The sequence below is a fragment of the Danio rerio genome, chromosome 20, assembly GCF_052040795.2.
Source record: "Danio rerio strain M-AB ecotype USA chromosome 20, GRCz13ab, whole genome shotgun sequence".
Lineage (NCBI taxonomy): Eukaryota > Metazoa > Chordata > Actinopteri > Cypriniformes > Danionidae > Danio > Danio rerio.
This window is the reverse complement of record NC_141040.1, coordinates 50,381,055-50,392,452: the sequence shown is the minus strand read 5'-3', so window position 1 is coordinate 50,392,452 and position 11,398 is coordinate 50,381,055. Positions and strand designations below refer to the sequence as shown.

Below are 11,398 nucleotides of genomic sequence, written 5' to 3'. Positions count from 1 at the left end.
CTGGCCAGGCTCAGCCCTGCTTAGCTTCACAGAAAAAAAACAACAACAATAATATCTTCTAATATCTAGTAATATATAGTAATATATAGTAATATATAAAAAAAAAAACATCTCACAAGCACTAAAAATAAAATTCTCTATCATGTATATACCTTCATAAACGCTCTTTGTGTGTCTGAGGCCGTACTCGCACTATGTACAGTTGCCTCGAACCGGGCCATAGCACGCTTGTCCCCCCTCCCGTCTCCCCCGACGGCCCGCACTCACACTACAATCGGGCCTGGGCACACTTACGTCATCGCTGCTGCGCTGTTCAGTAAGCGCTCTCGCTCAGCACAGTGGAGACTTCTCTAGCTATATCGTTTCCGTCGTTTGATATGCAGTGACATGCAGTCAAATATTTCGCCAAACAGTCCTTAGGGATGCGGTGACACGCAGTCAGATATTTCGCCGAACAGATTTTCGCCGAACCGCCACTTTTGGCGCTCATAAACAATCAAAAAGCCCTCGCACTGCAGGAATTATGAGGTTTGCTGAAGGTGCACAGCTGTCATGCTGTGGGGAGTTTGCGTATTTAATAAACTACGGCAGTTTGCGTTCACTAAACAGTAAGATTGATTAATAAATCCATATGAAAGTCCCCTAAAAGTCACGTCTCGCTTTCAGTTTCGGGCTTTGGCACGTTTTGCACTCACACTACAAGCGTTACGCACCAAAGCCCAAGTGAATCTGGCTCAAGCACACCTCTTCCAACCGGGCCAGGGTCGGCCAAGTCAACTGTGCCTGAGCCCGATTCAGTGCACTCACACTTCTCAAACGATCCGGGAAACGGGCCTGGGCACGGTTCGGATAGCATAGTGTGAGTACGCCCTGAGAAGCTGAAAATATGCATTCCATAACATTCTGTGTCCAGTGGTGAAGTGTAACTGGAGAAGCCGATCAGAGATACTGTACAGAGGGGGTGCATCCAAAGCGGATCAAATAAATCAATGAGTTTATCCATAACTAACTAAAAGGGCATCAGTGAGCAAGAAAACATCTCCATGTTTGATTTCCTTCATTAAATTTAGTACAAACACTTACAGTTTTTTTGCTGATGAGTGTGTATGTGATACAAATAATTAATAGATATCAATTGGAATCAGGCTCCCTTGTCCTAAACACCCATAATGCATAGCGATGCTTATGACATGTTCCCTAAGCTCTATACTGACAATTAGTCTATCTGCAAGAATACTTGGCATATTTGTTTTTCACTAAGGTAGGCCTGCGAAGCAGTGGCGCAGTAGGTAGTGCTGTCGCCTCACAGCAAGAAGGTCTCTGGGTCGCTGGTTTGAGCCTCGGCTCAGTTGGCGTTTCTGTGTGGAGTTTGCATGTTCTCATGTTCTCCCTGCGTTCGCGTGTGTTTCCTCCGGGTGCTCCGCTTTCCCCCACAGTCCAAAGACATGCAGTACAGGTGAATTGGTTTGGCTAAATTGTCCGTAGTGTGTGTGTGAATGTGTGTGTGTGGATGTTTCCCAGAGATGGGTTGTGGCTGGAAGGGCATCTGCTGTGTAAAAACTTGCTGGATAAGTTGGCGGTTCATTCCGCTGTGGCGACCCCGGCTTAATAAAGGGACTAAGCCGACAAGAAAATGAATGAATGAATGAATAAGATAGGCCTTTGTTAAATTAGGGCATTTAAGCAGCTTTTAATAAAAATAAACAAATACAGAAACTCCAATGACATGGATGTACTTTAAGATCTGTCGCTGCGAGTTACTGAAAGTTAGCCCTGAGCTTTATCTCAGAAACTTGTGAAAAATGCAATATTATGTGAGAGAAATATTTAATAGGCCACTCAATTAAAGGAGTAAAGTCAACTACAAACCAAGTATACTTGGAATATGTGCATTTTAGGTATACAGTAGTCAACATTTAAAATGGATCAAAAACTTTAATCAAATTGTCCTAAAACTGGGTGACACGTTGGCTCAGTGGTTATCACTGTCGATTCGCTGCAAGACGGTCACTGGTTTGAGACCCGGCTGGGTCAGTTGACATATCTGTGTGGAGTTTGCATGTTCTCCCCCTGTTGCCATTTAAATTGACTGTAGTGTATCTGTGTAAATGAGTGTGTATGGATATTTCCCAGTACTGGGTTGCAGCTGGATGGGCATATGTTGAGTAAAACGTATCCTGGGTAAGTTGGCGGTTCATTCCACTGTAAAAATGAATGAATGAGCTACTATGTGAATATATGAACTTGTCAGCTTTTTGTATATGAAATATATTTAAGTGTAGTATGACTGTGGCAGTAGTTGACTTTACGTGCACAACTAGTCGTAATACTTGTGGTAAATAATTAGTTCGTGAACTTTGTCCCATGCTCAGAATTTGGGCAACAAATTAACTTTTACAACTGCACAATACGCAGACACACACAAACACACACAGACAAAATAATGCAATCATTCTTAGTGTAGTTAACTAGCAAAACATAAAATTTTGGGTCCAAACCAGTTTACTGATTGGCAGACAAATAATTCTTAGGAGCTGGAAATCAGAGGAGGCCCCTTCCTTCCAAGAATGGGCAGTAGAGCTTGCTAGAGTGGCCGCATTTGAAAAAATGTCTCATAAGCAAATGGACAAGCTAAACCTATACTTTAAAAAATGGTCCACGTACTTAAACTGTTTGGAAATGGAACAGTAATAAATGTATGAGAAATATTCTGATGTCAACAGTTTAAATTTGATATGTTATTGATTAAACTTACCCATTCATTTGTTTCATTTAATTTTTATTGTATTTTATTTAAATGTTTTCTTCATTATATAAGATAGAGGCCTTAATTATATTTACTATTAGCCAAGCCAGAACCTTAAAGTAGTAGTTGGGGATTAGTTTGGGGTGGGTCAATAATAGGGCAAAAACAAAAAAACAAAATGTTGATTCTTTTCAGAGTTGTATTCTGTATTCCATGCTGAAACCTGCCTGAGAATCAATAAAACTGTTAATTACTAGTGTAGTTAACTAGCAGTTTTAGTGTTGTAGTACATAAAAAGACTGAAAGTATACTTCCTTTTTTTGTTTAAGTGTACGAAGGGTCTACACATTCTAGTTTATTGATTCAGTTTCACGTCAATGTTTTTTGCATCATGCTAAACATGTAATTTAGGCAAGAGATTTATAGGCCAAAGAAGATAATCAAAACCGTTAACATTTAGTATTATTAAGTATTCCATATTAACAGTCTTCAGCAAATAAGTTCAACTGGTTAGTTGCTGTCTGCAGTATTCTTAGGCTAACCACAAGTTTCACTGACCTTTTGAACCAGGGATACGATATTGCATATATAAAGGGATTGATGCATGAATTTGTGTAAAATAGACATAAAAAAGCAGAAATGCTCACAGGCAACTTGTTAAATTGTTCCATCTTCAGCATAATGACATACCAGGGAATCCAGCAAATAAAATACACAAAGACAATAGTGCTCAAGGTTTTGGTTGCCTTTACCTCTGATTTCCTGGATGGCTGAGATCCATTTTTCTTTGTCATGTTAGAAATGGCTTTGGCTTGTTTTAAGGCCACTGTGAGAATTCTTGTGTACAGAATTAACATCATAATACATGGAGCAATAAAGCTCACTATTAAGTCAGCGGGACCCCATGAATTGCTGACAGCCACTGCACATTCCCTTAAACAGACCACAACAGCTCCTGTCGGGTCTGAATTTCCCAAATTCACTGGTACAAGATTATAACAGATGGACACAGTCCATCCTAAACATACACAGATCAGAGCTTTTCTAATTGTCATTTTGGACATATACAGAAGCGGATTACACACTGCAAAATAACGATCAATAGCCACTAACATGATGTTCATAAGGGAAGCAGAGCCAACAATGGACATAATGCTATGAAATATATGACAGTGGGACTTTCCCATGTAAAAACAGGAGTTGATGCTTCTGATGCTTTCAACCGGCATCAGACAGATTCCCACCAACAGGTCAGATATGGCCAGCGAGAGGATGAGGAGGTTGGTCGGTGTATGAAGCTGCTTGAAAACTGTTATAGAGACGATGACGAGTAGATTTCCACACACAGTCAGAACAGAGATCGCAGATATGTACAAGAACAAAAATACATTGACATAACTCAAATGAAAGTCCAGAGAGCAGCTTGTGTTCAAGTGGGAAAGGCAGTTATGCTCCAGAAATTCCATGAAAAAGGCTTGACTGCATTAAAGAGTAATGCCCATGTTCATGACTTGCCTGCAGATGGAAAAATCCTAAAGCTGGTTTCACTGGCAGCTTGTTTATATAAGGAAAATGATAGGCGTTGTTTATGGGAGAGGCCAATAATTAATGCGTCGACTGCTGAGTTTACTGACTTCAAATGTAGACGATTTGCATATCTGCAAACAATTTCACAAGCAAAGCATTTTAAAATGTGACTTTTTGGCAATTTAGAGAATAGGAATAATTACTTAAACAGATAGCTCACAGAAACCAAACCGAAAACGTTATCTGCATTTATGCATCCTTTGCATGATCTAAACCTTTTTGACTTTTTGTGGAGCACAAAAGAATATTGTTTTGACAGACATGTCCAGGCCCTTTGTGTTTTTGTTCAGTTAAATTAACTTTGGTAAGTTTGTTGTATTTAAAATATTGCAATTTCTGCACATAGTGTTTGTAACTTGGGGTTTGCACATTCCTTATACCTGTGCAAAGACAATAAAATATTCCATTCTGAAAAAAAGCTGGAAACCTTTGATTTCCATCGTATTTGTTTTGGTATCACTTTATTTTGATGGTCCCTTTAATGCATTTTGCTTAATTTAAGTTACATTACATCTACATGCCAACTAATTCTCATTAGATTATAAGAGCAATTCCATGCAAATGTCAACCTTGCCATGAAAGAAATTACATTTTTACCAAAAATACCAAAACGCTTTCTATGTTTTTTTTTTTTTTTTTTTTTTTAGGTTCGTAATTTACAGGACTGTAAAAATACTCAAAATTGTATCTGTCAGTGTTTTCAAACAATTATACTTTATTTACTAAAGTCATACAAATAGCAATTTTACATTCGTCACATCCATAACAGAGAGACGTCACATACACTGTAAAAAAATCTGTAATTTTACGGTTGATTTCCGGCAGCTGGGGTGCCGGGAAAAAAAAGTAAAATAATGGCCGTTAAATTGCTGAAATTTACTGTAAAATAATGGCTGTTAAATAACCGAAATTTAACAGAAATTTAAATTCAAGGAAATTTCTGTAATTTATTATCTGTTATTTTATGGTATATTTCTGTAATTTAATGGTCGTTATTTTACAGTATATTTCTGTAATCTAATGGCCGTTATTTTACCTTATATTTCTGTAATCTAATGACAGTTATTTTACGGTATATTTCTGTAATTAATGGCCATTATTTTTAGGTATATTTCTGTAATTTAATATCCATTATTTTACATTATATTTCTGTAATTTAATGGTTGTTATTTTACAGTATATTTCTGCAATCTAATGGCCGTTATTTTACAATATATTTCTGCAATTTAATATCCATTATTTTATGGTATATTTCTGTAATTTAATATAGATTATTTTATGGTATATTTCTGTAATTTAATGGCCGTTATTTTATGGTATATTTCTGTAATTTAATGGCTGTTATTTTATGGTTTATTTCTGTAATTTAATGGCTGCTATTTTACGATATATTTCTGTAATCTAATGGCTGTTATTTTATGGTATATTTCTGTAATTTAATGGCCATTATTTTACGGTATATTTCTGTAATTTAATATCTATTATTTTACATTATATTTCTGTAATTTAATGGTCGTTATTTTACAGTATATTTCTGTAATCTAATGGCCATTATTTTACGGTATATTTCTGTAATTTAATATCTATTATTTTACATTATATTTCTGTAATTTAATGGTCATTATTTTACAGTATATTTCTGTAATTTAATGGTCGTTATTTTACAGTATATTTCTGTAATCTAATGGCCGTTATTTTATGGTATATTTCTGTAATTTAATGGCTGCTATTTTACGGTATATTTCTGTAGTCTAATGGCCGTTATTTTATGTTATATTTCTGTAATTTAATGGCCGTTATTTTACGGTATATTTCTGTAATCTAATGGCCATTGTTTTATGGTATATTTCTGTAATATAATGGGCGTTATTTTACGGTATATTTCTGTAATCTAATGGCCATTATTTTACGGTATATTTCTGTAATCTAATGGCCGTTATTTTACGGTATATTTCTGTAATGGCCGTTATTTGGCAGTAGATTTCTGTAATTTAATGGCCGTTATTTTACAGTATATTTCTGTAATCTAATGGCCGTTATTTTACGGTATATTTCTGTAATCTAATGGCCGTTATTTGGCAGTATATTTCTGTAATCTAATGGCCATTGTTTTACGGTATATTTCTGTAATCTAATGGCCATTGTTTTATGGTATATTTCTGTAATATAATGGCCGTTATTTTACGGTATATTTCTGTAATCTAATGGCCATTGTTTTATGGTATATTTCTGTAATATAATGGCCGTTATTTTACGGTATATTTCTGTAATCTAATGGCCGTTATTTTACGGTATATTTCTGTAATCTAATGGCCGTTATTTTATAGTATATATCTGTAATCTAATGGCCGTTATTTTACGGTATATTTCTGTAATCTAATGGCCGTTATTTGGCAGTATATTTCTGTAATTTAATGGCCGTTATTTTACAGTATATTTCTGTAATCGAATGGCCATTATTTTTTTACGGTATATTTCTATAATCTAATGGCCATTATTTGGCGGTATATTTCTGTAATTTAATGGCCGTTATTTTACGGGCACCCCAGCTGCCAGAAATGAACAGTAAAATTACAGATTTTTTTTTTTTACAGTGATAACCATGTTTTTCCCTCATAAATACAAAAAATGTCAAATAAAATAAAAGCAGTTATGTTTGTTCTGTAGTGGTCCAACTCTTCTCCTTTTGATTAGCATTGTTTCTTTTGGGTCCCGCAGTTTAGTTCACAGAATTTCTACAAAGTATGTTGTAAACTGTAAACTTTCAAACGTTTTTGGTCAAATCTGTAACGCATGTTTATTTCCCTCATTTTAAGTATAAAAAATGTTTACAGATTGATATTTTTCTGCTTCTATAACTTTGTGATTTGTAGTTTTGGAAAACAATAACAGATGTTTCAATATAATGTTAACATATACTTTCTCTGTGAATTTATGCTTTGAGTTATATTGCAAATGTCACATCCATAACGCTGGAATTGCTCAGTAGTAGACTGTTATATTGGGGTTAGTGTAAGTTGTTTCTTATAGTCACTTAAATGTCTGTTGAAGGAGCGGAATCAACAGATATTAAGCAGATGGTCTACTAATACTCAAATGAGAATTAACTGACATGTAGTTGCAATGGAACTTTTACTCAACAAAATGTGCAGTAGGGACCATCAAAATAAAGCCTTTCCTTTGTTTTTTCTACAACGGAAGCCTGTGGTTACAGCTTTCAACCTTCTTCAAAATATCTTCATGATTGGTTAATGGAATAAAGACTCTCCAAGTTTTGAAACCTTTTGAGGGTGAAGTAAACATTCAATGACTTTACCTGTACAACTATTTCTTTAATTTAATAGATATGGTAGAAGACAAAATAATACCTTCTGTCCTGTGATATTGTAATTCTTTCAAATATTTTCGAAGTGCTGCTTAACAGAGCAATGCCATTTTTCACATCTGTGAAGTGAAAAGTCTAATTTCATTTAGCTTGGCTGCAATAAAAAACAATACATAAATAAAAACATCTGCAAGTTCAATATCAATAACCCCTTTAAGCTGAAATGTGAGTATCTTGCAAAATAACAAATATTATCGTCACTGCAAGAGACAAAAGACAGAAAGTAGCGCATTAGTTTATTGCAAGAGGTGATGAATGACATGCGAGCAGGATAGAGCTAATAGAACATTTTAGTCTGAACTAAGTGGTCAAAAGTACATTTAGCAGCACATAAAAAACAAGACCAAGTATATCTTCTTATTTTTTAGTCTAGATGTAGGAATAGAGTAATTAAATGAACTTCTTTTTCTTAAGGGTCTACACCAGGCATATCCAAACTCGGTCCTGGAGGGCCGGTGTCTTTCAAAGTTTAGTTCCAACCCCAATCAGACACACCTGGGCTAGCCAATCAAGCTCTTACTAGGCTTTTTAGAAGTATCCTTGAAGGTGTGTTGAGGCAAGTTGGAGCTAAATCAGCAGTTGATAAAGATTATTTATTTACTAAACCTACATGAAGACATATTTCATTGGGTGAGTGGAGGGCCCTATGAATCTGCCATTATATGTCTTTGAAAACAGGTGACAGGTTAAGGCAAAGGGGTCATAAAAGAGCACGAGAGAGGACTTGGGGATACAATGAGAACCATCTGTGTCAGCAAAGCATGAAACTGTCATATTTATTTGAAAAGACGCATACTGTATGGGAGTGCAGTTTAGATGTTTGAAACATAGATACTAGTCATGATTACCAAATGTGAACTGTATGTGTAAAAACAGTGATGAATACATTAGATCTTTACATTACAAGGGCAATCAAAAAGAAGAGGCTTTAAATAGGGGTCGTAAAGAAGTAGGAGCTGGGAGAGGCCTGTTGAACCAGGAACCAGCAGTGAAAACACAAATGTGAGGGACATTAGATTTGTCCTGGGGAGAGACTGAGAAGGGTCTGCTCCAGGCTGTCTCTGCTTTTTTGTAAAATATTCCAATAAAGTATATTCTTCTGATATTCATAACCTTCAGACTGAGTTTGATTCATTAAGAGAAAAACAGAAAACCACTACACAGGACACCAGCCTTCCAGGATCGAGTTTGGACACCCCTGGTCTACACCTTATCCGCTTGTTAAGTGTGACGTCACGTGGAGCGGCTTCCGGGTCCAAGCGGTCTATTCAACTGAATGGGGAGATTCATGAAATTGTCATAATAAACGTTTACAAAGCGATTTAATATTTTCGAAAGTCACGATCGGAATTTATATGTCCATGCCTAATATCCGATGGCCAGAAAGTGATTCATTGTTTTATAAATTGTTAAAATTTTGGTATTTGTTATGCAGCAAGCCCAGAGATTGTTGTGTACATTATGACTTTATGTAAAATTAACTTTAATGTGTGATAGGAATCAAACGCGATCATAAACAAATGATTTCTCCACTCAAATGAATGGCGGCTTGGACCCGGAAACAGTATTACATACGTCACAAACACGTCACCACTTAACAAGCGGATAGTTCAGAGATTCAGTTTTATATCAATATCTTTTTGCAGAGTCTGCATCATGTTAAACAAAATTTAAGTCATCAATTTGAAGGTGAAATAAGATAATCAAAACAGTTATATTTCATATTAACAGTCTTCAGCAAATAAGTTCAACTGGTTAGTTGCTGTCTGCAGTATTCTTAGGCTAACCACAAGTTTCACTGACCTTTTGAACCAGGGATACGATATTGCATATATAAAGGGATTGATGCATGAATTAGTGTAAAATAGACACAAAAGAGCAGTGAGGCTAACGGGTGACTTGTTAAATTGTTCCATATTTAGCATGCTTGCATACCAGGGAATCCAGCAGATTAAATAAACAAAGACAATAGTGCTCAAGGTTTTGGTTGCCTTTACCTCTGATTTCCTGGATGGCTGAGATCCATTTTTCTTTGTCATGTTAGAAATGGCTTTGGCTTGTTTTAAGGCCACTGTGAGAATTCTTATGTATAGAATTAACAAAGTAATACATGGTGCAATAAATGTAACTATTAAGTCAGCGGGACCCCATGAATTGCTAAAAGCCACTGCACATTCTCTTAAACAGACCACAACAGCTCCTGTCGGGTCTGAATTTCCCAAATTCACTGGTACAAGATTATAACAGATGGACACAGTCCATCCTAAACCTACACAGATCAGAGCTTTTCTGATTGTCATTTTGGACATATACAGAAGCGGATTACACACAGCAAAATAACGATCAATAGCCACTAACATGATGTTCATAAGGGAAGCAGAGCCAACAATGGACATAATGCTATGAAAGATATGACAGTGGGACTTTCCCATGTAAAAACAGGAGTTGATGCTTCTGATGCTTTCAACCGGCATCAGACAGATTCCCACCAGCAGGTCAGAAATGGCCAGCGAGAGGATGAGGAGGTTGGTCGGCGTGTGAAGCTGCTTGAAAACTGCTATAGAGACGATGACGAGTAGATTTCCACACACAGTCAGAACAGAGATCGCAGATATGTACAAGAACAAAAATACATTGACATAACTCAAATGAAAGTCCAGAGAGCAGCTTGTGTTCCAGTGGGAAAGGCAGTGATGCTCTTGAAATTCCATGAAAAAGGCTTGACTGCATTAAAGAGTAATGCCCATGTTCATGACTTGCCTGCAGATGGAAAAATCCTAAAGCTGGTTTCACTGGCAGCTTGTTTATATAAGGAAAATGATAGGCGTTGTTTATGGGAGAGGCCAATAATTAATGCGTCTACTGCTGAGTTTGCTGACTTCAAATGTAGATGATTTGCATATCTGCAAACAATTTCACAAGCAAAGCATTTCAAAACGTGACTTTTTGGCAATTTAGATTAATTTAGTGTAGTATACTATATTTAGTTTAATATAGCAATTTAGTTTATGACAAACGTTTACTTAAAGGGACAGTTCACCCAAAAACTGCAAATTGTCATCATTTACTCACACGTGTTCTAAACCTATTTTTCTTACTATCTTCTGTTGAGCACAATAGAAGATTGTGTTGCAGACCTTTTGTATTTAATATATTGCAATTTTTTGCACACAGTATTTGTATAAATACAGTATACACATTAAACCCCATTATACACAGTATATGACAATAAAGTATTCCATCCTTTAACTTAAATAGCATTTGTTTTTTCTAGAATGGACATCTGTGGTTACAGGTTTCAGCTTTCTTCAAACTATCTTCATCAGTGTTTAATAGAATAAAGAAACTCAAAGATTTGAACCTTTTCAGGGTAAATATGCAGTATATTTACGTGTACAACTATTATTTTAATTATAAATATATATATATATGTATGTATGTATGTTTGTATGTATGTATGTATGTATGTATGTATGTATGTATGTATGTATGCATATATATATATATATATATATATATATATATATATATATATATATATATATATATATATATATTCTTTTTTGTGCAAATCCAAATGCAGACTTGAACAGAGAATGGTTAGACAAGCAACGCTCAACACAGGGGCATACAGAGGTAAACAGGGAATAACAGGCGAATGGTCAGTGCAGGCAGCCAGA

The 11,398-nt window shown here is 35.7% G+C and overlaps 5 protein-coding genes across 5 annotated transcripts in view; 2 read left to right on the top strand and 3 right to left on the bottom strand.

The window, feature by feature from the left end:
• LOC147839468 (uncharacterized) overlaps positions 1-7,318 on the bottom strand; it is a 101,419-nt gene extending 94,101 nt beyond the window's left edge. Inside the window, exon 1 of the mRNA XM_087298857.1 lies at positions 7,089-7,318. The gene's annotated coding sequence lies outside the window, so the exon portion shown is untranslated. The remainder of the gene's footprint in view (positions 1-7,088) is intronic.
• Positions 1-11,398, top strand: part of taar10a (trace amine-associated receptor 10a) — a 79,173-nt gene that overhangs the window by 13,614 nt on the left and 54,161 nt on the right. The gene's annotated exons all lie outside the window — the stretch shown is intronic.
• taar10 (trace amine-associated receptor 10) overlaps positions 1-11,398 on the top strand; it is a 92,954-nt gene that overhangs the window by 34,879 nt on the left and 46,677 nt on the right. The gene's annotated exons all lie outside the window — the stretch shown is intronic.
• On the bottom strand, positions 3,226-4,212 carry taar15 (trace amine associated receptor 15). Its single transcript, NM_001083039.1, is given in 1 exon segment — positions 3,226-4,212. A coding segment is annotated over 1 exon segment (987 nt).
• LOC147839467 (trace amine-associated receptor 13c-like) lies at positions 9,376-10,473 on the bottom strand. The gene has a single exon (XM_087298939.1). The coding sequence runs from the start codon at positions 10,427-10,429 to the stop codon at positions 9,443-9,445; it is 987 nt and encodes a 328-aa protein (XP_087155065.1). The 5' UTR covers positions 10,430-10,473; the 3' UTR covers positions 9,376-9,442.